Consider the following 25,678-nt stretch of genomic DNA (forward strand, 5'->3'; position numbering starts at 1 on the left):
TAGATTTTAAGAAACTTAAGAACTTTGTCTTGAGCTAATTTATATTCTTCCCAGACCTTTGCCTAGTCTGTAGGCCATATTAATATCAAAAAAGATACATAAATAAAATAAAGATTCATCCACAATTTTAAAAAAATTAGAAAAAGAGATGTCAATAAGAAAATTTATTTTAAAAGTCTTTCTTTAATGAAGGTGAGAGTTTATCATATTCACGAAGTACCTAAGAAATAAAAGATGGAATGTATTTTACAGATGACAAACTAAGAGACAGAAATATCTATCAGGTCTCTGTTATATTACAAGTCTTTTTTTTATATATATACTTTTATTTTATTCAGTTTTATGTGTTGCTGAGGATTGAACCCAGGGCCTCGCACATGCAAGAAGAACGCTCTACTGCTGAGCCACAACCCCAGCCCTATAAGTCTTTTTGTTGTTGTTGTTGTTTGGTTTTCGAGTGCTGGGGATCAAACCCAGCACCCTGTGCAGGCTAGACCAAGTACTCTACTACTGTGCTATATATACCCTCTGTCCTGTTATTACAATAGTTTTGCTATTATTCAAAGATGGAGACTTTTTTTTTAGCTTAATGGTTACACATAGTAGTTGGGTTCATCCCAATAAACTCATACATGCATGGAAATCAATTTCAGTTCATGATCCCCCCTTTTCCCTCCAATCCTCCCAACCTCCCCATCTTCTTCCTCTACTCTACTAGACTTCCCTTCACTCATCTATTAATTTATTTGATTGGTTCTTTATGTTTTCCTAGTTTTCCCTCTCCCTTTCCTTTATTTTACTCTAGCTTTATCATATGAGAGAACACATTTGACCTTTGAGTTTTTTAGTTTGGCTAATTTCACTTAGCACAATAGTCTCCATTTCCATACATTTACCAGCAAATGCCATAATTTCATTCTTTTTAATGGCTGAATAGAACATGAACACAATTTCTTAATCCATTCATCTACTGACAGGTATCTGGGTTGATTCCACAATTTAGCTATTGTGAATTATATTGCTATAAATATTGATGTGGCTGTGTCACTGTAGTAGGCCAATTTTAGATCTTTGAGGAAAATACCCAGGAGTGGGATAGCTAGGTCACGTAGAGGTACCATCCCTAGTTTTCTGAGCAATCTCCAAACTGCTTTCCAGAGTGGTTGTACTAGTTTGCAGTTCCACCAGCAATGTATAAGTGTTCCTTTCTCCCCACAACCTCACCAGCATTTATTATTGTTTGTATTTTTGATCTTCACCACTCTTGATTAGAGTAAAACAAAGATGGGAACTTTTAATTCAAGCACCTACGTCTCTTTCTAGTACAACACTGTGAAACAATAAAGTAAAAATTCAACTCTAAGAATATTACACAAACTTCCAAAGCATAATTTATAGCCACTTTTCTATTTCACTTAATAAATTGAAGGCGTTCCCAATCTGCACCCTGAAACTTAAAACCTGTAAAGTACTACCTGTTCTTCTTTTAAGTAGGAAAATTTTAAGGCCAAGATTCCAGGAAATTCGTTTGTCCAACAAATACTAATCTATCAGAATGCCAAGTGCTATTTAAGCACACTAGAAAGCCAGTAATGAAAAAAGAAAGAAAGAAAGAAAGCCAGTGATGAACAAGACAAATAAGGTTCCTAAATTCTACAAGTCGGAACATAAAAATTTCTAATTTTCAAAATAAATATACACTGTCACTTTCAACTTATTCTTCAGTTGATTTCAATGTTGGTTTTTTCATTCAAGGTGAAATTATGTTTCTCAAAAAATATAATATTGTATATCAATGTTTGGGATCTGTCAACCCCAACTACTGATATTTTGGATGGAATAATTCCTTGTTGTGTGGGCCTGTGCCATTCATTAAGAATGCTTAACAGCACCCTCCTCTTCTGCCCACTAGGTGACCTGTAGCACTCCCTCATCCTCCACATCACCCCTACCTAGGAAAAAACAAAAATTTCTCCAAATCATTACCAAATACGTTCCACAGAGCAATTCACCCTCTGCCCCCACCCCTGCCTTGAGAACCACAGGAATGGCTGAGCAGAACCTCCCAATTTCTCTTTCCCCTTGTCTTTTAAATGGATTATAGCAGTCAAATGTTAGAATTAAAAGGTTCAAAAAGAGTTCTAAGTTTATGACAGGCATTTGAAAAATGAACTGTAGGGATTGGGGTTGTAGCTCAGTGGTAGAGCACTTGTCTAGCACATGTGAGGCATGGGTTCGATTCTCAGCACCACATAAAAAAATAAATTAAGTGTTCATCTACAACTAAAAATATTTTTAAAAAAGAGAACTGTAGTGATTCCGCAAGTTCTAGTCTCATCTTCCCCAAGAATGGCTTTTTTTCTGATTATGTATAACGTAAACAATGTACATGCTCTTCGTAGGAAGCACACACTATGCTATCCTTTCATATATCTCTAAGCATACACAACTTTACATAATGGGGGATCATCATGTTGAATATTTTCTTAAAAGAGATGAATCAGAAAATACAAACTTAGGATAAGAAATGATGAGTTTAGAATACCATAGCAAAGTCTAAAATACAGACTATTGAATATTGAGGGTACTTGGAAACATGGAAACAAAGTGTTCTTGGTCCTCATAAGTCATTCAAAGTTGCACCTTTTAACTAATAGCTGCTTTTTATAAGATTTTCTCAATAAGAAATGCTCCCATAAATATTCGCCTCAACTGCATACAAGTCTCAACATTTTGACAAGAGTACGTCGGATTTTTTTTTTCCAGACACGTTACATAATCAGTAATCTCTTTCTCCAGACCAGCAAAACTGAAACAAAGGTATACGTCTAATACGGGTAGGTCGCATTTGGAGGTCTAGGAAATACAACTAAGCTAACAGGTAGAAATCACAAGTTTTATAGAGAGAAAACGCAGTTAGAGAAAAAACGCAATTACATGAAACTCTGAGAAAATAATATAAGGAAATTATGGTTTTCTACGGAAATCCTGGAGGAGCCACATTGTCCTCGGCCCAATGTTTCCTTCTCCCCAGCTAGGCCGCCCAAACCAAGGGCGACCGCTTTTCTGCTCTCGGGCAGGGGCCAGGGCCCAGGGCCCCAACTTACCAGACCCGACTTCGCCATGTTCCGGCCCAGCTCCGCCCACGCAGGGAATCTGAGGAGGAAGTCCACGGGAGCTACTGCTGGAGAAGGCAGAGCACATACCCAAACACCTGACAGGCGGTTAGACCCAGGCCCAGAAACACCCCTGAATTCCCGGGTGCACGCGCTTCCGTCGCTCCCTGCCCAATTGGCTCCCTCCTCAACAAACAAGAAGACCCGGGCGCTGCGGGGTTTGAAACGGCCCGCACATGCGCAGAACTGGCCGCATCACCCAATAGAAAACAAGCCGTTATTGGGCCCGCCCCCTCACGGCGCTAGCACAGTCCCTTTTTCCACAGCCGGGTTCTTAGTTCCGCCTGCGTACGGTCTGTTCTTGCGTTCCTCCCCCCATCGGCCCCTCGCCGTTGACAGCCCCGAGGCTGGACTGTTTTATTCGGAAGGCACAGTGTTGAGACCCTATTTGCTCCCTGAGCCCGCTGTAAAACTTCTCAACAAAATTCTACTATGGAACAACAAATAATACTTGGACAAGAAGTTGATATTGCAGAACACTTTTTGAAGAGAATGATTATCCTTGCTGATTCGTCATCTCTGAAAATAATAATGGTGATGACAGGGAGGGCTTGTATTCTTTTTTCAAGTATGTAGATATTATTTTTTATGAAGCATTACCAACAATAAATAATCTTGTAAATATATATCAATATGATGTCGGGAGCGGACTGCGCTAACGCTGCTCTCTCTCTGTCCGCACTTTTGCGGAGGAAAATGGATGTTACTGCGGAGGCATTTAATAAGGAACTTGACCTTCTACGGAAACTCTTCTGGACAGAATTAGGGAATACAAATCTAAGCGATAAGCATCTGGAGGACCTGCTGATACTACCCAGAGTATCAGCAAGTGCTGGAAAGAGCTTTTTAAGCTTAAAAAATGTGTGATAAAGCAAACATGAATATGTTTCCCTAACGTCAAATTTGAGGATCCCAAATTTGATACTATTAAAAAAATCAGTCTTGGGCTGGGGATGTGGCTCAAGCGGTAAAACGCCTGGCATGCGCGTGGCGCTGGGTTCCATCCTCAGCACCTCATAAAAATAAAGATGTTGTGTCTACCGAAAACTGAAAAATAAATATTTAAAAATTCTCGTTCTCTCTCTCTTAAAAAAAAAAAATCAGTCTTAAAGAAATAATATAAAATCAAGCTGGTTCTTTGTCCTGAATTAGTTGTACCCTAATTAGAAGTATCAAAATAAACATACATTTCACAGCTGCCAAATATTCTTTTAATTCTGGTTCTAGATAAATTATTTGATATTGAGTGTATTTTAAAGGAAAAAAATCTATACCAAAAGATCTGAAGTTGGCCTAACCATTATGTAGCTAATTCATCTAGAGCAACATTTTGTTTTCATTCTGGATGTTTCCTTAGTGATACAATGGAAATATAAATTAGGTACTCTGAAGACTTCTTCCCACCTTACTTGTGTAGGACTATGAAATCCTGTCTGATTTTTATGATTTAGTTAAAAATTACAAGAAAATTTTAATCAGAAAGTAGATTACTTATTGAATAAACTCACTAATCATAAGTTGAGCTAATAATTTTTAAAAACTTGTAATGCTGTAACAAATGCTGTCACCCATTAAAACTAAGTTTTTATTTTACTAATTTTATTTAGTGGTTGAGAATAAAGAGGTTATAAACTCTGAAATCAGACAGACCTGTGTTGCACTTTTACTTATGCCTTTATGAGCAATCTAATTAAATCATCTGTTGCTCAATTTCCTTGCATGTAAAATGGAAATTATTATAACGTTGTTGAGGCTGTAGGGTTAAACAGTTCCTGTTTAAGATCTAAGCGTTGTGATACTGATATTGAGTGTATTTTGAAGGAAAAAAGCTAAAGAAAAAAAAAATTCTTACTGTCTTGGAAGACAGTAAGAATTTAATAAGAAAGAAATTGGTATGGTTATGGAAGTTTCTCATTTTACTATGTTTAAAAGTTTTCCCAATCAATCTATATTATATACAATTTGGTATTATCACATTGGTAATACATAATAATAAAAATGCATACCACATGCCAATCTCTATAAATGCATCACATTCATTTGAGCATTTGGAACATCCCTATGAGAGGACAATTATTTCCCTATTTTATAGACAAAGGGCACTGGGACATAGAGACTTAAGTAACATGCCCCAAATCATACCACCAATAAATAGCCAAACTGGGTATTAACCCAAGAATTCTGACTCCAGAACTGAGCTCTTAATCATTACACTCTTGGCTTCCAGTGAGAATTTTAGCAAACACAATAACAGATGTAAAATACACATGTAAAATTATACCCTCCTGCTTCCACTGGAAACAGGAACTCCCACAATTATTTTAAGAAAACTGAAATGCAAAGGCTTGTTCTGATGTAAAATAGGCACAGAGCATGGTAGAGATGGACTAATCTAGAGAGAAATGGAAACGTAATCTTATGAAAATAGTTACGGAAACCACAGTTTCCACACAAACTTTTCAGTTCCAAGTTCCATTTATATCCATCCAAGTACAGTACTTAATAGCCACAGCATGGTTTTAATATCCTAAAATATGGTTGTTGATTGATGGTGAAGTGATATTTATTTTTTAAAAAAACAGGTTTGTTATTATAAATCCCTTTGAAAATACATCAAGATCATTCCTTATGAACTACTATAACAACTGATTAAATCTTTAAGGTTTCTATCACTACTTCTTGGTAAAAAGTGTGTGTCATGCAAAAGCTATGTGTGTTAATGTATCAGTCTATGAAAGTACATGTGTACATTAAATGAGTATATAGGGAAAATAAAGGATCCAAAAATTTAGTTTGAAAAGGAAGTAAAAGCTTGTAGTTACCTATAATTTAATTAATTTAAAATTTATGAATGGTAAAACATTTTCAAAGAGCATTTTATTCTAGAACTTTATTTTCCATTGAATAGTTATGGGTATTTAATATTAAAGTTTCTTTAATAACAAGACTCCATAAAGAAATAAAAGTCAGAGCACAAATATATTCACAAGTGACCTGACTGCTTAAAAAATTAGTCCTCTTCAGTCATACTACAGTTGAGCACAATCATCTGTCTTTGTGAACGGATAAATTGTATTACTTTGATACAGTGGAATACTTCTCAGCCATAAAGACAAACTAGTGATAAATACAAGCGTATGAATAAATCTCAGAAACATTATATTAAGTAAAAGAGGACAGACATTTTGATTATTTTTTTAGAAATATCAATGTCAAAAGTAAAAATTAGAAAGTTAGTATCATAAAATTATTTTTTCAAAAAATTTATACCAAAAGAATTTATTCTAAAATGTATAGCATAGGGGCTGGGGATGTGGCTCAAGCGGTAGCGCGCTCGCCTGGCATGCGTGCGGCCCGGGTTCGATCCTCAGCACCACATACAAACAAAGATGTTGTGTCCGCCGAGAACTAAAATAAATAAATAAATAAATAAATATTTAAAAAAATAAAATAAAATAAAATAAAATGTATAGCATAATTCCAATTAAGAATTAATATGTGTTAAGATGAAATAAGCTTTTCTTTTTTTTTTTTTTTTGGTCCTGGGGATTGAACTCAGGGGTATTTTACAACTGAACTCCTTTTTCATTTTTATTTTGAGACAAACATCTCACTAAGTTGCTGAAGCTGTACTCACACTTGATCCTTCTGTTTCAGCCTCCTCAGTAACTGGGATCACAAGTGTGCACCACCATACTTGACCTGTTTTTATTTTCTTACATAAATATTTAATCTTTTTCTTACTCTTTATTGCCAAATATTGGTTCCACTGTGAAGGAGATTTACATTAAATAGCCTTTTCTGACAAAACTACCTTCAGGAAGAAATGCTGTCCTGGATCATAATCACCAAGTTAATCCTGTATGCTTGCAATGTGCAGGTAGGTGGCAGCAATTTTCACAAAAACACAGTTTTTCTATGTAATGAATTGTTAAGGTCTGAAATAAGTCCTTTAATTGCAAAGTGCTATATAAGTTAAATTTTGCATCATCTATTTGATTCTAAATTATAATTATGCCACAGAATGGTTAAAATAAAAGCTGTATTCTTCATTTATAGGTAATAAACATAAATGTATTTAATTCAATTCAACTGAAATCTATTATAGTGAACTGGAATGAATATGGCAATAAATCATCAATAAATAGTAAAATAAGGGTCAGAAATTGTGACATACTAAAGAAGGATTGGTGGTCCTATTCATTGTTGATTGAATCAGTTATAAGTTGATAGTAAAGTAATTGGGAGATCCTTAACTATTATAAACATGTGTATTCATTGACTTGAATGGCATTGAAAACAGATGACTCAAAAAAGCACTGATATTTTGGTTTTATGAGTTAATCTTATACACCATCCTATATATATCTCCTATATAACCCGACTTAAAGCAAACTCCTGTGACATAGATGTTCCTATGACTGTAATAATTGGGGTTCTATGTATTTCCAATGGTTTGATAGTAACATGATTCTTCTACATGGCAATGACAAGAATCCTGTGCCAACCAACAGTCACACATATCAGGAAAAAGGAAACTCCTGTCACAACTGTTTAAATTGAATCCTATTTTTGAGCTGGGAGCTATTCATTAAATAATATTGCAACCTACTTTTCATCAACGTCTGCTTCAACACATTCTATTCTTTTGGAAAACTCAGTTTCCTGGTAGTACAAAACATATACCAATAAATGATACACAAAGGACAAATACTGTGATAAAAAAAAATGTGTGCAAAGTGCTATGGGAATGCAGAATTGAGAGTAATAACATTTTCCTTGTGGATTGGGAAAGTTTCAGGAAATATTCATAGTCAAGGGCAGAGTCAACCTGGATCCTGAAGGATGAATCATATCATACAAACAAGTTGGAAAGAAGAACATGCAAGCATGGAGCCCAGTAAGTGAAAGGTATGGGATGGTAGGAAAGACCATAGGGTATTGAGGCAACTGGGAGTAAGAAAAATTACCAGAGCCAAAGGCATTTTGATTTTAAAAGATGGGATTACTAAAGACCTTGTGTGCCATAGTGGGACACATTGTTAGTACTTCCTAAGTATTTAGTATTCAATGAAGAAATGAAAGCAGGAATCTCAAAAGCAATAAGAATCCATTAAAGTGTTGTAAACAGGAGAGTATCTTGATTGGATTGCATTTTAAATGAATCAGAGAAGAAAGATAGTGGAAACTAGTAGGCTGTTTTTGAGATTCTATAAGAGAACTGCCATTGTAATGGTGCAGGAGTACAATGATGTTAGAAATTGCAGACAGGTCTAACTGGCTAATAATGTTTAAACATTTTTGCATTTTGTAGTTTGATTTGGCAGGGAAGACAATTTTATTCTTGATGCATTATGAATAATTTTACTTATAAATCAGCAGACCAAGCAACTTAGAGTCTTTTTTAAAAAAATGGCTTATTTCTCTAAAATAAGAAAAACATAATTAACCAGATTCTTATTTTACAAAAGTTATTCTGTCCTTACAGTTTTCTGGAGGCATTCTTTATTCTTTCCCATAAAATTTTACAGCCATGGGCTGGGGCTGGGACTCAGTGGTAGAGCGCTTGCCTAGTATGTGTGAGGCACTGTGTTTGATTCGCAGCACCACATAAAAATATATAAAATAAAGGTCCATCAACAACTAAAAAATATTTTAAAATTTCACAGCCATAAAGCCAATGATTACTTTTCTCATAGTCCAATCACTGATGATATCTAGCATTCTATCTTCTTCTGCTTTTATCTCTTCATCTCTCACTTCTCGTGCCTCTTTTTACTTCTTCCCCATATTACATCAGCTACCAGCCTTCCAAAAGGAGAATTTGATCACTTATCAAATCAGGTTTTTATATGTCATTCAACTCATTTTCTTCATATACTAAAATTAAAAAGTAGTTATAATTTTGTCCTTATGAAATCCAATTTGACTTATATTTTATTATTTGAAGTTTCAGGTAACAAGAAAGCAGGTCTAGACATATTATTAAAACAGGGCAGTAATTGTGACTCTTCAATTTCCAGCATATTTTTCAAATTTCTTTTATTTTCATAATGCATCTGAATACTCTTCTCTGATTTACTGATAATCAGTATGTATGGTCCCTACTCAATTTACAGACAATTTGGATTCCCCATATCTAAAGCTGCCAATTCAGTGGAACCCATAGCAGTGGGGAAAATATATATAGTCTCTCCATTAGCAAAGGAGGATTCATTCCCACTGAGGATTTCAGGATTGCTCTAAGGGAATAAGCTGGTCAAACTGGGCCCATGCCGTCCTAAATTTAGAGTAGTTCTGAAATGCTGAGGATGAAATAGACAAAAGTAGAAATTGTCAGAACCTCTGTAAGACAAATCAAAATTCCTTCTAACATTCCCTTCTCCCATTATTCCCTGTGCTGTGCTGGGCCAAATAGTACATCTCCAGGACCATTTTTCACCTGAAACTATTGAATTCTTATTTGCCCCAGTGTAGCTCTTTGAATCTTATTAAATATCATAGTATTAGTGATTCACAGCTCAGAAAGCATAAAATAACAAACTATAAGTTTGGAAATTTACAGCTCTCTTTACTGGCTTGTCCTCCCAAATACTGGTAATCCACATACTCAAAATACCTAGGGACACAAATGTGAAAATTTCTGTGTTCCCATAATATAAGGATTTTAGTGAACCTGAAGAATGGGCATGGTGTAAGGAAAATCATGTTGTATTATTTTTAAATTTAAGCAATGTTTGGCCCTGAAATATTTAACCAATGGAATCAGCACTAATATTATTATCCTATGGAGTAATTTTTAATGAAGTAGAGTTTATTTATGCCATGTCTTTTGAAAATAAACAACCACGATGAAAAATGTGGAAAATACAAATGTGTCCTTGATGTCTCCCCTAAAGCCCATGATCTCTATGCCTATTTCTTTCATCCTCAGGTGATGTTAATCTTCTGTTTATTTTCCTGTTATAAATCTAAGTACATGTTGTTTACTCAGAGACTGCCCTCTAAAATTTTATCTATGACTATTCTTTCTTACTTCACAAAATGTAAAGGGAAAAAAGTGTGGGGGTGGGGTGGGGTGGGGAATTGTGTGTCTCCTGTTGGTGGTAGTATTTTGTAGTTAAAAAAGCAAGTCAGGACTTCCTCTCTGAACAGTTGCCTTTTCCTCTCACGCAAGGGAGATTTCATTTTGTTTGAGACTGGATACAGTTGAAACCAAACCACACACCACAGAGGGTATGATGGCTAAGAAGCCCCCGAAACCAGCCCCTCGCAGGATCTTCCAGGAAAGATTAAAGATTACTGCTCTACCCATGTACTTTGAAGGATTTTTGTCAGTCAAGCGGGCAGCATACCAGGTAAGTGTACAGATGATAATGGTAACACGAAACTTCAGTTTAAATATAAAAGTCATCTCATGGTGATATGATGTGTTAAAGTATCTTTGTTTCTATTTGAATTATTCCCTCTTTTTGTCCTTGAACTCAGAAAATTGACTCTAATTTTGCATAATTTAAATACATTGTATAGCTTACATATGCATATGTGTGTATAATGTATATAATACTGTTTCTAGTATTAGGCCACTAATACAATAGTCAGTGTCCGAATTTAGAGCAAAAATGTTCATTTAAACATCACAGAAGATATCAGCTTTGAAGATAGTTTCTTTATATTTTCTCCATGATTTACTACTATGCTTCAATGATGAATTAATGATATTTTGATTAAAATTAAACTTTCTACTCCTATTATTCTCAGTTATATTGAAGTTTATAATGATCAAATTAAGTGATAAACCTTTTTGAAATGATAAAATTGACACTGTGTAATATGGTTATACATTCTAAAAACACTATTCAACATAGTGACTTTAAAAGATAATATTTAGGGTGCTAATATGAATAGTAAGCTATAAAAATATTTTTTTCAAAGCAAAATATTAACAAAGCACTTCATATTTTTAAAATATAAAAATTAAAACATATAATTAGTTAAAATAATTTCCTTTAAAATAATAATTGTGGTTAATTTAAAATAATAAGGTAAATAAATATGAAATTGCCTGTTACTAAAGAAAGAATGAAATAATTAATTTAGGCCAAATACTATAAAATTTTTGTATTGACTGAAATTGGAAAAACTTTAAATGTCTACAGAGATGTCACTAAGAAATGTTCAGTGATGATATGAAGATATATTTTTGAGGCTTCATTAATTCTTATGGAAAACTTATGTATATGAAAATATCTCTAAAGAGACATTGATATTTCCCACATATATAAAAAATAAGAATCTTTAGGCTAAACTTTCTTCATTGAAAGATATAGCCTTCAAAATTAATTTTTAAAAATATTTAAGTATCTCTATAGCTATATATGTATACCTAGATATTAATTATTGATTGATGTTTATAGATGATTCAGATTATACTGGTATTCATGAGTTCTTATCAGAAACTAAATCAAGACTGTGACCAGAAGGTCTCTATATACTGAATGTAAGTTTGTTTTGTCTTTAGGTTTGTGACTGTGATTGCAATTTACGGGGCCTATTGTTATTTGTAACCTTACTTTTCCTCCAAGACTGCTTTTTCACTCAACTCAGTGCCTTTAAACTTGCCTCTTCCCCCTTTTAATAAATTCTCCTTAATCCTTTCCATGAGTTTTTGGTATTGCTTGCCAGTTAAACTCCCCTTTTTCCCTGATTAAATCTACCCAATTAATATCATTTTCTCCCATTTTTCCCTGATTAAATCTACCCAATTAATATCATTTTCTTATGACTGGATATGTCTGTAATTTTTCTCAGGAGCACAAATTAATGTCTGCTTTTACATTCAGAAGGAACTCAATGAACCTTAGCTGGCTATTATTGATGTTAGATATTCTAGCTATGTACAATTAAATGAATGGGACTGGTTTAAAAATTTAACAATGGTAGACTTTGAGTTCAGGGGTTCTCTTGCTTTCCTTTCTTTCAAGAATCACTTAGTTTTGAAGTTAGATTTAATCTTAGAAGACAGTTAAGTTCCCTAAACAATATACCAACATTCCCATCTCCTTCTGCACTCTCCCTCAACCCCATTCTAGTTCTGAAATACAAAATATCCTTGACCTACTCCTTTCATCGCAGAGGCTTACCAACAGGGCAGAATGTGAAAGCCTTAATTTTTAAAAAAATAATATGATAAGCCAAATAAAACAAATCAACTCCCACAAAAAATTGAATTTTTTTGTTATTATTATGAAGATAAAAAAGTGCAAAACACCTATTAATAATGTAAATGATGAAGTAATACTCTTCTTCATTTTTGTTGTTAAAATGATCAACATTTACTGAGTACTTGCTATATCTCAGGTCCTATGTTTTTATTTACCTTATTATCTCATGCAGTTCTTCAATATCCTATGAAGCAATAGCAAGAAGCTGGTTTCACTATTTCTATTCTTGGTCCCTTAAAGGTGAACTCTAACTAGGGAGGCATAATAATAATTATTATTTAGTATGTTTTAATATGTTTACAAACCTGTACAGCTATCACCACTGTTTCCAGAACATTTTAATCATTCCAAAACAAATCTCCATGAGCTGTCATCCCGAGTTTTACATTTTTAGACCTGTTCATTGGGATTTTCCTCTCTCAAGTTTGAAACCAATTAAAACCAGGAACACACAAATTAAGATCTATTACTTATCTTTATTATTGATTAAAGTCTATCAATATGTGATTTTGATTTAAGGCTAACAGTTTATCCAAGGTTTAGGTAGTCTTGAACTACCTCAAGTCATGACTCAGTTTGACAGGCATAAACCTTCACTTTTAGAGGTCCTTTGCCACCCAGCAAGGAATGGAACAGAATACCCACTATCTCCTGATGGACTGAGCTGAGGGAGGACAGGAAGGGGCTGAACTGAGCATGCTGCCTCCCCAACTCACCAATCCTACTCTCTACAGAGGAGATAATCCATTCTGGCAGTATTCAATAATGCGGTGTAGGTTGGAGAGTATTGGCAGCAGAATTGCCAGGCAAGGGGCAATGCACTTTGCATACTGTATGAAAAGAATAAAGAAAAACTTCTAATGGGATTGAAATTAAGATTTGTTCTCTCAGCTAGGTGTGGCAGGCTATGCCTGTAACCCCAGCAACTTGTGAGGCTGAGGCAAGAGGATTACAAATTTGAGGTCAGCCTGGGCAACTTAGTGAGACCCATCTTAAAATGAAAATCAGAAAAAAACTGGAGATGTAGCTCAGTAGTAGAGTGTCCCTGGGTTCAATCTCCTATACTAGAGGGGTAGAGTGAGAGAGAGAGAGAGAGAGAGAGAGATTTGTCCTTTTGTGTTATTAAACTGCTTGACTCTATCAACTATATACATTGGGCATCTGGATTCCAGACAAGATGAAGAACCTCTTTGTGGGGCTGGGGTTGTAGCTTAGTGGTTGAGCGCTTGCCTCACATGCATGAGGCACTGGGTTTGATCCTCAGCACCACATAAAATAAATAAATAAAACAAAGATATTGTGTCCCCCTACAACTAAAAAGAAATTAACAACAACAAAAAAAGAACCTGAATCATATATATTTTTGAATTGTTCTTTTCTATGGTGATTTTTTTCTTGTTTAAGTAGCATCTGCAGGTGTATAACACTTTTTTAGCCAGCTCTTAATTAGAGATGTAAATTGGAGTGAAATGACCACAGAACTTGGACAAAGATACCTTGTCCCAAGATTCATTTCTGTGCCTGAGGTGGACTGTTGCAGTAATACTAGTGATGTGTTTAAACCTCACTATATCCACATCCCGTTGAAATTTGACTTTCCTTTCCTCTCTCAAAGTGCTTGAGCCTATTTTTCTATCCTTTGCCTCTGGACTGGGTCATATGACATACTTTGGTAAATGTGATGAAAGCAGAAGCTTAGAATATGCTTCTGCATTGGGCTTTGCCTCTCTTACTCCTGGGAATCCTTCTGCCAGCATGTGAACAAATCTGGACTAGCTGACTAGAGGATGAGAGATCATAAGGAGTAAGAATTTAGCTGTTTCAGCCTTCTCAACTAGTTCTACATTCACAACCCAGACCTATACAGGTAAATGAGGCCACTCTAGACCATTTAGCCACAGCCACATACATCCAGATCAGAAAAACAATTAGCCAGCCACAGAATGGTGAGAAATAGAAAACATTTGCTGTTTTAGTTCAGTAAGTACACTTGGGTTTTGGTTTGTTTGGTAGGATGGCTTGTTTTATAGAAAAAATAATAATAAAGCCTCTTATTAAAAGGTGAAACTAGTTTGATCAAGAACACAAGAAAATATGATGGTTGTAAAACAGAATTATTATTTTATTATTATTTAATCTTGGGAGCTAGGAAAATAAAAGCAAGATGAGGTTGTAGAGTTTCTATTATTTGAGAAAATAAATGCATAAATTCTGAAGAGGTGACAAATGTTGTCCTAGATCAAAATAAGAATAAATGATAGGGCTGGGGATGTGGCTCAAGCGGTAGCGCGCTCGCCTGGCATGTGTGCAGCCTGGGTTCGAGCCTCAGCACCACATACAAACAAAGATGTTGTGACCGCCGGGGGGTAAAAAAAAAAGTACTAAAAAATTCTCTCTATCTCTCTCTCCTTCTCACTCTCTCTTTAAAAAAAAAAATGATATGTCAATATGGAAAGGGTAAAAATATTAAGGTAAAAAGTATCTTCACATTTAGGAAAAATTTAAGAAAATTATTTCTGTGGCTCTTACCTCTATCCTCAACATGTGAGCCATAATGACTCAACAAATTGCAAAAATTCAACTTACTAAATCCTAAAAGATGCCAGGTGCAGTGGCGCACTTTTATAATCCCAGCAGCTCAGGAGGCTGAGGCAGGAGGGATAGCAGATTCAAAACCAACCTCAGCAAAAGTGAGTCCCTAAGCAACACAATGAGACCCTGTCTCTAAATAAAATACAAAATAGAGCTGGGAATGTGGCTCAGTGGTCGAGTGCCCCTGAGCACAAAAATGAATAAATAGATAGATAGATATATTGATCAATCAATCCTAAAAGAAAGGTTGAGCAAGATGTCTATTAAGCCTACTAGAATTCCTAAAAAGATACTTTTGGAAAGAACTAGATATGGAGGTAAGTTTTTAAATGTAAAAAGATTTTATTCTTTATTCTTTAAACTCACTTGTTATTCTTCTGTAATGTAGCCAATCTACATAATTATTGAAATAGGCGTTCACTTGAGTAAAATGAGAGTCTGATGATGTTATTGAAATTTTTTAAAACTTAAAATATCATATTTCTATAGATTTCATAGTAATGTGAATGTGTTAATAATTAAATAACACATGAATGAAATTTAATCTTCAAAGTTTAACTTTGATGGTATTATTATTTTTGTCATTATCAATTTCTCACATTTCCTTGATCTGTACCAATAATATCTAATATTTATTGAACCTAAACTATGAATGTGTTCTCTGCCAAGTGCTTTGCATGTATTACTTCATTCAATCTTTTCATCTGTTCTGAAAGTTAGATATCATACCCTTGTTCTTTTCTGGGTCCTTAAACAGCACTTTTCATGTGCTTCCACTGAAACTGTATAAACAGTCTGAAATCACTGAGAAGAATTTGGAAAATTATCTAAATACAAATCAAACCGTATTCTTACCTCAAATATTATGCTAAACTAAATTTGACAAGAATTTAATCAAGAATGAAATATAAACTTAAGTCATTAAAAATTAGGGTAATCATTTAGGATAAAGAAGAAACTTCACAAACATTTAAGAAATCTAAAAAGAAAATAGTTGAATATACACTAAAGAAATAATGCCTATGATTTCTTTCCCACAGGAGTTTAAACGTTATTGGACAGAGTTAAGAGGAACTACACTTTTCTTTTATACCGAAAAGAAAAATACAATAGTAAGTAGTTAAACAAATTCAATTGATTCAATTTTTCCCCAATATGCCCTTGTCACACAGTTTATTATTTGTTTTGGATTTTCTGCCATCCAAAAATAAGGATGTTGTAGTAAAACCAAGTCAGCTGAAAAAGTTTGAATCTGATGGCTGTAAATTATGATAAATTCAAGGTAAAATTTCCTGGGCAACTCAGAAGGTATTAGCTAGTGTTTTAAACTCAGCATTCTCTTCTTTCTGATCCTGATAATTAGAGCTTAGTTAAAAGGTGGAAATTTTGGTTGTCTGGATATAAATTACTTAATACCAAGTGATAGCCTCAATTTCTTCACTTCTTATCTTGCTGTAGCATGCAGTTATAATCTGAAACAAGATGATACCCAGAGAAAAACAACATATAATGTCACAAATTAATTTTTCTATAAAGACAAAAACATATCCCCCAAAGCATGAGAGCAACACAAGGGATTTATTTGTTTTAATTTCAAATTTTAATTATATGTTTCATTTATTTCATGAATAAGATATTTTAGTGAAAGTGTTTGCCTACCTTGGAATATTATACTTACAAGAAATTTTATGGGCCAGTAACTTATTCAGATATAAACTTATTTAGATATAAGTATTTACATCATGAATATAGTAGCCTATACTTCTTAGAACATCATTATTAGAGCTGTCATACTCTGATTTAATGAAAGAAACAAAAAGACAGCTGTGTAATGTACCCACATTTAGGCATTTCAGCCCCATTAGAAGTGAACTAGATGAAAACCATTAAAAACAAAAACAAAAACAATAAACTTAAAATGGTCATCTTTCACCAGAGCTCTGGATGAACAAGATTTATACAAGGGTGTTGTCAGAAACCACAATAAACTGTTGAAAAATGAAGTTCTCTGCTGTGCATTTCAACTTCCCACTTATGTTAGTAAATCAAAAGCTCATCATCTAAAACCTTGTATGATGCACAGTAAATGAGAATGTTAACAGTTCTTGTTCACTTACTACAATGTGGCAAGAGGCAGTACAGCTATGGTGACTGGAGAACCTGGTGTGCTCAGACATTGCCCATCCTGCCACTGTTAACTGTGAGGTCTTGGGCTACTTACCTAATCTCTTTGTGTCTCGGGGTATCAAAGAGAGAACTGGTAGAAAAATGATGACATCTCAAATTGCACAACGTGAAGAAAATATAATAAAGTTTTAATAAATATTCAAAGCAATGGGCACAGTAAGGACATCACAAAGGATAGTATAGAACCCTGGAGCTAATAATAGTGCCTTGTTACCAAGAAAAAGGAGAAAAAGAAAAGAATGAGAGAGATCATACTTGAGAGAGATAGGATCTTTGGTTGAGGAAACAACCACACAGAGTAAGAAATACCCAACTTCACTCTCCTCACCCTTCTGATCCCCTGCCAGTGTTCCTCAGTGGTCCAACAGAACAACAAGTCAAAGAATAAGGGAAGTCCTTAATGTCATCCATAAAGGTCCCTCTCCTGGTATAGAGTTGGGTAGTAAAAGGATAAGTGAATTTAGAGAGGCAAACTACAAAAAGAGTTGTAGAGGAGATATCCATACTCTCAGTCTTCAAATCACTAAATGTAGGATGAAACATGGTCCATCTCATAAGACTATATTAAAAGAATTACAAGATGGGTCATGTAAGAATGTAAGCGAGTACATGGCAGATAATAAGCATTCAAACATTTTATGTCCATATCTATTTATTTCTCACAGCAACTCTGCAGAGTTGGTACATTTTTAATCCCCACTTTATAGATGAGGATATTGAAGTTAAGGATTAGGAAATTGTACAAGATCAGACAGCTAATAAAAGGGGTACAATACAGGTCTTGCTCATGTGCCAGCCTTCTGAACTACTCCATCATGAAAAGGCTATTAAAATGAAATGCTGCAGAATTACTCATTTACCAATTTTGATATTCAAAAGAGGATGCAGACTTTTTGGGAAGTTTTTTTTGGGGGGGTGATCGTCTCAGGAGATAAAACTGGGACAGATCAGGAGAGAATTGTAGGTATTTATTTAGCTTTCATCAGGGCAGTATTTAAAACTGTCTTCACATGTCTATAGGACTCTAAGTCATGAGAAAGAGCCACTGAATTTGTTTAGGGTTATTCTAGAGAAAATGGACAAACAAACACCAATAAATGGAACTTACCTGGAAGAAAGCTGTAGCTAAGTACAACCAAAAACTTGCTAATAGGCAGAGCTACTTGGGAGACATGAGCTCCCTCTTATTGAAGATGTTCAACCATAGGTTGAAGGACTACTGGCAGGAGACCCTGGATCAGGGTCAAGCATCAGGTGGCAGCCACATTAGAGAGCTGACCTTTGAGACTCTTTGTGACACTACAATTAAAAACAAAATATGTGACTTCCTTTCTTCTAATCAATGGATCAGCCCACAGCACTCTATCTAACTCTACCACTTCTTCCTTTGTTGCTTCCTCTTTTTTGCTGCAAAACTCACTGAGCTTGATCTAGACTGTTCATTAGGAAAAAAAAAAACAAAAATCTTTTTTTGTTTAATTTTAAAGTCTGACTTCATTTCTTTGTACCTCTGCTTCTATTTTTAAGTCTTCTTTGTCCATTGAACATAAACAGACCAACCCAAATTTATTCTAAACCTCATCAATATAGAAATGGCTCTGGAAAATTTTTATTTTCCTATTTTCATGTCCTACCTGATTCAAAAAATAAAATAACATTTATAAGAATACAGTAAAACAGAATTAAGATAGTTTAACAAAAACAAACACACACATTAAAAAACCTTACTACAGTTGTTTTTTTCTAATACTAGAAGACAAAGCTGTCTCATTGCATGTAGATCAGTCCATATAGACCAACTGCTTTGAAGAAATATATATATATATATTTTTTTACTTAGATAAGATAGTGACTTTTTAATGAGATTCTCATAACTAGTGGTGTGTGGTAAAAGTTGAAAATTGCTTTCTGGAAAAAATGTATGTATGAATATATGTACATAAAAACATAAATGTTATTGATATAAAAATGTATAGCACACAATTAGAACGATGTACAATTCCCTTTGTTATAATTTCCTTTTTAGCAAATTGATTCTTACAGAATGCTTTTCTTGATTTTTGCTGAATCAGCTTCTTCAATGAATTAGTTAATATTTTGTCAATTTTTTCTCATTTATATTGAAACAACTTCGGCTACAAAAAACTTAGAAGTTTCATCTGCTTTATTAACATTCTTTCATTTACTTTTTTAAGCCTAGCATGGAGGCCAGAAGTCAGTGGACCTTGGACCAAACCTGCCAAATCTGGCGTTGATTTTATACAGTCTGAGCTATGAATTTGTTTCTTTTACATTTTAAAATTTTGTGAAGAAAAAACAGAAACAAAAACAAGAATATGCAACAGAGACTTTATGCCTAAGTTTTACTATGTGATATTTTACCAAACAAACAAACAAAAGCTGCCCCTGGGACAATCAAGCCCTGAATTGTAAGGAGTTTACCAATTCCAATCGTATAAATACTCCTGCCATGACTGATTTAAACCTATCAGTGTGACCTCACTGAACAAGAAATTGAGAATAAAAGCACAGTAGCACCATGATACAGCATTTACCACACAGAACAAAGACATAAATAACCACAAAAGCATAAAGCATGGTAAAGTGTAGTAATATAATTAGAAAATAATAAATTGAGTTTTAATTATAATTTTGTTTTAATATAATTACTTATAAATTATATCTATATAATTTAATTTTTTAAAAAAATTAGTTATTGGTCAACATTTATTTTATTTATTTATTTTAATGTGCTGCTGAGGATCAAACCCAGTGCCTCACACATGCTAGGCAAGCACTCTACCACTGAGCCACAACTCCAGCCCTATATAATTTAATTTTTAATAGTGCCTATGTTCAACAACTCACTTGCAAAATTTATGAAAACATAATAATTTTGCAAACATATATGATTCAGGTCCAACAGACCACCTCATAAGCACTTCCAAATACCCTCTGGGGTTGGGTATCATGCAAATGACTAATCAATTTAAAGTTAAATATTATTTTTCTTCCTGCTACAATATGTATGATCCATGAAATAATGAGATTTTCTTTTATCTTTGTAGTACGTGGACAAACTAGACATAATAGACCTTACATGCCTTACTGACCAAAATTCAACTGAAAAGAATTGTGCAAAATTCACCCTTGTTTTGCCAAAAGAGGAAGTGCAGCTGAAGGTGAGTGAGGAGACAGTCTGTAAAGAGCTGTGATTATAATAGCATTTGCCTCTAAAAACCCAGTAGGTAAAATAAAGAGGAATTAAAAGAGGGGCTAAGTTTATACTTTGTTAATATTTCTTGCCCTTAACCAAGAAGTATACTTTTCTGAACTGGATTTTAGAAGAGCATGTTCATTTATTTAGTATACAAACACAATGAAAGCTTACACTTCTATTCTTTGACAAAGTCAGGGATCCCACCTGGTGTTTTTAAAAAGTTGTTCTTGAATCATCAAAATGAGCTAATTAATAATAAGTCAACAACTGTAGTAATAACATAAACATAAAAAGAACAACTTGGAATTGAATAAGATGTAATAGGAGATACTGCCAAGAGATTACTGATTGACCTTGAAATCAATAGTTTTTAAACTTTAGCATAATAAGAATTACCTGGATTTAGGAAAGCCAGACCCCATGTAAACCTGAGACCCAGAATCTACATTTTAAGCAAGTTCCCCAGCTGATAAAGTGTTTAACAGCACAGAATTAGAGTCTGGTGTTGTGTTAGTCAGCTTTTTGTTGCCATGACCAAAAATACCTGACAAGAACAACTTAGAGAAGGAAAAGTGTATTTGGGGCTCACAGTTTCAGAGTTTCAGTCTATGGTCAACTGGCTCCATTGCTCTAGGCTTGATGTGAGCCCATCATGGTGGAAGGAATAGCACAGGGAAGCTGCTCAGCTCATGGCTGCTGGGAAGGAGAGACAGAGACAGAGAGAGAGAGAGAGAGAGAGAGAGAGAGAGAGAGAGAGAGAGAGAGAAAGGTATTCCTGTGCCTAAGGGGAGGGNGAGAGAGAGAGAGAGAGAGAGAGAGAGAGAGAGAGAGAGAGAGAGAGAGAGAGAAAGTACAGGAAGCCAGGGACATAATATACTCTATAATCCCCAATGGCACACCCTGCTTCCTCCAGCCACACCCTCATCTATCTATAGTTACCATTGAATAGTCCCTTCAAGAAATTTAATCTACCAGATGGATTAATACACTGATGAGGTTATAGTTCTCATATTTTAATCATTTTACCTCTTAACATTCCTGCATTGCCTAACACATGAACTTTTCAGGGTATACCTCATATCCAAACCATAACAGGTGTCTGCCTTTCATTTTGGGCTGATTTAGGTAGTAGTTGTGTGATTGTAGGCAAGTTATTTAAGCTCTCTACACACTTGTTTTTTTCACCCAGAAATATGTTTACTCAGATGTAATCCTCTGACTAGGGCCTATTTGAACCATCTTATTAAAATTGTAACATTGTTCCCCTCTTCTATCCACTAGTCACATAACAACTTAGTTTTGGATTAGTGATGTGGAAATTATGTTGCATGAGTGACTCCATTTTGATTTTTAATCTGGCCTATAGGAACTCAGTGCAGAAGCCTAGTCCAAACAGTGTCCTCCTATTATGTTTGTTTAACAATATTAAACAAAATAGTACCTGTGGCATGTGTAGAACAGTAGCTGCCATTATAAGCACTCCAAAAATGTTGGGTGATACTGTTATTATGAGTAGCAGTGCTAATAGTAGTGGTATTTAAAGTTAAGAATTCATTTTCTACATTAGTTGCCCCAAACTTTAAGCTGGTTAATGCTGAATAGCAATGGAGAAAATAAGCAATAATTGATATACTGCAGAAATGAGTTTGCTAATATTTGATTTTTTTGAGCTAAGTATATAAATTTGTACAATTTTACTTGTTTAGTAAGCATAGAGATTAAAGGTTCATAGTTCTTTTTCTGATAAAAGAAAACAGTATTGAAATATTTTGTAAGAAACACATATTAGAACTAAATAAGAAAAATGAATTATTTCTTCCTTTCAGCTGAATTTAAGTGTTTTAGAAAAATTACAACTGTTTCCTTAAACAATGTGTTTTGAAAGAATATGCATTTTGTAAATCTTGCTGTTTTGTTGAATTATGTATCTTGTCACAATATAATCATATGAAAGTCTAAAGTTATTTGAAGTTAACAAAGAATTAATGCTCATAATCACTCATGTGTTTTCTTTGTTTTTGTTTTTGTCTTCATCTTTAGACAGAAAACACAGAAAGTGGGGAAGAATGGAGAGGCTTCATTCTTACAGTAACAGAGGTGGGAGGTCATTACTATTGATTGATTCATTTATTCACATATTTTCTGACCTGCTCTGAACCATGTAAGTGGCGAAATATATAGCAATTTAAAAAGACAGACCTAAATCCTTGCACTTGCTCCTGAAAGTCACATTTTTATCAGGGGGGTAGAGAGGGAGTGTTATGCTCGAATTCGGGACCCCCAAAGACCACCAGAGACCCAAGATCGATGTAAGCAGCAAAGAGGTGTTTATTTCGAGCTAGCTCGGTCCTCCACGCGCGCACACACAGCAACTGGTGACGCTGAGAGGCCCCGAGCCCAGGGTTTGCAGCAGTTTTATACATTTTTTGGAGGGGGCAGGGACTTCACATACATCATAGCATCCCTTAGCAAATCATCATACACTGCAGGAAAATCAAATAACAACTCTAAAACATGATTAGCACATTCATTGGCGGGAACAAGTTGGGTAGGGGTGATTGGTCAGTACAAAAGGGGTATTCGTTTGAACTGATTGGTTTGAGCCAAGAGGGGTGTACATGCTGAACTACATGGTTTCCCAACTCATTATCAACCACCATAAACCACTGGCATCCCAGGTATTTCCCTGTCTCATGCTGATTGGTGGCTGCTAGGGGGCTGCTATGGATCCCCACCTAGCCTGACTGAGTCAGGGACACCTGGCACAGCAGATCTCTCCTGTTATTTGTAGATAAACAACTTAGCAGGGTGGGAATGTGCTTAGGAGTGCTCTGTGGGTTTTTCCAAGGACTAAGGTCATGTCCCTTCCTTGGACAGGCTTTGCTCTAAGGTAGAGGCTGGTTTTTCAGGAGAAAGAAAATAAACAAGTAAACAAACAGGATCATTTCACATTGTGATAATTGTTGCAAAGAAAATAAACCAGTCAATATGCTAGTGACTAACAGGTGGTTAGAGAATCTACTTTTTCTATCTTATCTTTTTGACACAGAGGTTCTTTGTATATTCTAACATTTGTAGCTTATATAGTACTCTCTAAAATAATTTCCAATTCCTTTCTTATTCATTTACAAAATATTTACTGAGATGAACTTTATGGATAACAGACAACATAAAAGAGAGACATAAAAATTAAAACTCACCTTTAAACATTTGTTCAGTGAATCTTTTTTTTTTAAAAGAACACTTCCTGAAGTAACTTGTTTTTTTTTTTAATTTTTTTAAGAAAGAGTGAGAGAGAGATTTTTTTTTTTTAATATTTATTGTTTAGTTATTGGCAGACACAACATCTTCTTTTGCATGTGGTGCTGAGGATTGAACCCGGGCCGCACGCGTGCAGCGCGCTACCACTTGAGCCACATCCCCAGCCCTGTTCAGTGAATCTTAAACGGATGGGATGTTTATCTGTTTAATTGGATGGCATCTTGTCAGAGGAAAATAGTAAGATCAACTATTTAGAGTTAGCAGTTGTAACAAGATAACTACCATTAATTTGAATAAAGCCATATAGCAATTGAACTCAAAACAGGAGATACTTTGATAACCAGGCCCCTCAAAAACACTATGTTCTCTAATACTTTTAAAGGTAATGAAAAAAATCCACATTTATTAGGGTCAGTTAAACACAGATTCTATCCAAAGCTAGTTTCTAAGTAAAACCTTTGGAGTCACGTGAAATAAGCACTGCACTTTACGCAGATGTTGGATGCTGGTTCTTTATCTTAGCCAGTGACAGGCAGAGCTTGGAGGTTCATCTGCCATGTAAGGAAGTCATGAAAAGTTAGAAAAGTAAACCAGTTTAAGATGAGAAGGACATTTTGACTTGTCAGCATGGGGAAGGAACTCTTGGGGGAATTGTACTTTCTCCCTCTGTCATGGATATAAGGAAAGAACTGAATGAAGAAAATAAAAAGACAGAGGAGGCTCAACAGTAACACAGGTTTATTCAGGACAAACTTAGAGAGGGGGACTCAGTGAAGACTGAGATATACTTGGGGTATGAGTGAAGTATTGCGGTTAGGCCTGTGCTAAGGGGCTGTCAGGAAAGGGTCCTTGTGGTCTTCCCCTCTATTCTTTGAGGAAGTCACTGTTCCAGGTAGAACTGGGTGTTTTCAGAATTCAAGTCCCAGATAACAATTTACTTTCTTTGCATGACAATAGAGTGTTGTGTGGGGTTTAAATCAGGCTGAATCAGAATAAGCTTGATTTTTGTTCTAAGATGGAGGATACATTTCAAAAGGGCATTGCCTGGATCAAGTTCTTCCTAACAAAATGGAAAGGTGTCATCATATGCCTCTGTGCTTCTTATGCTGGGGTGCAAGTATTCTAAGAATATGAGAGGAGGCCTCGGGGAGAATGCTAGAAAAACCTTGGTACATCTTCCAATACACTAATTATACTTACTCTTTGAGGTAAGGATATAAACAACATTATTTTTCTATTAAAACATGCACATAAAATAAAATTTATGTAAATTTTAGAGAAGACAAGTTCTCTTGATTTTTGTGCTCTATAAATGTTTTGTGCTATGGTCCCAGATCACCATGATCACCATGTGTAGACAGTCATACACATATGTTGTTAGAATTATAGTAGAGAAGTGTGAGAAACACATACCAGCTGAAGAGGTTAGACATGGCTTTTGAGTCAAATAAACAAACACAAGTTGGAGTGCAGGTTCCACGGCTTCCTAGCTATGTGACCCTGGACTAGTTATTTAATCTGTTGAGGAATTTTTGTCATTGTTGTTTTTGTTTTTTCACTTGTAAAGAGGGGACAATCATGTCTTATAACATTGTTGTGTGTATGATGCTTGAGAATAGTAGTAAAAAGTAGCTGAAAGGAAAAAAATTAAAATAACATTTAAAATTTAAGGAATAACTATTTTATTAGTTTTTTTTAACCCTAATTTTATTTTTTCTAGTTTGGTATATAAAGAAATAGCTTTGCTGGCTATTAAGTAGCTTAGTTACCTAGGGGAATGATCTCTAAATGTTTTTGATTATGTGCCTCTATTGGTAAATTTTATTTAAATTTCATATTTACAGATGTATATAATAGATAATAAATGAAGCAAAAAAAAAACAGTATACAAAATGCAGCTCTGTTTGTTTTCTTTTCATATTCACATGGACTATCTTGCATACCACTGGAAAAGTATGCATTCCCCTCTGGATAAAGATTATAATCAATTATGACTGCCTCTACATATAGACTAGCAA

The 25,678-nt window shown here is 34.8% G+C and overlaps 2 protein-coding genes across 3 annotated transcripts in view; one reads left to right on the forward strand and one right to left on the reverse strand.

Moving 5' to 3' along the window:
- The window catches only part of Cenpc (centromere protein C), a 57,180-nt gene extending 53,834 nt beyond the window's left edge, over positions 1-3,346 (reverse strand). The window contains exon 1 of the mRNA XM_048783961.1: positions 3,108-3,346. Coding sequence (XP_048639918.1) covers positions 3,108-3,125 — 18 coding nt within the window. The 5' untranslated portion in view covers positions 3,126-3,346. The remainder of the gene's footprint in view (positions 1-3,107) is intronic.
- A 6,968-nt stretch (positions 3,347-10,314) lies between these two features.
- Positions 10,315-25,678, forward strand: part of Stap1 (signal transducing adaptor family member 1) — a 32,854-nt gene continuing 17,490 nt past the window's right edge. For both annotated transcript variants that reach the window (XM_048784583.1, XM_048784584.1), the window contains exons 1-4: positions 10,315-10,534; positions 16,033-16,104; positions 20,248-20,361; positions 22,440-22,496. In XM_048784583.1, the coding sequence (XP_048640540.1) occupies positions 10,415-10,534; positions 16,033-16,104; positions 20,248-20,361; positions 22,440-22,496 (363 nt within the window). In that variant the 5' untranslated portion in view covers positions 10,315-10,414. The remainder of the gene's footprint in view (positions 10,535-16,032; positions 16,105-20,247; positions 20,362-22,439; positions 22,497-25,678) is intronic.

This window comes from Marmota marmota, unplaced genomic scaffold (assembly GCF_001458135.2).
Source record: "Marmota marmota marmota unplaced genomic scaffold, marMar, whole genome shotgun sequence".
Lineage (NCBI taxonomy): Eukaryota > Metazoa > Chordata > Mammalia > Rodentia > Sciuridae > Marmota > Marmota marmota.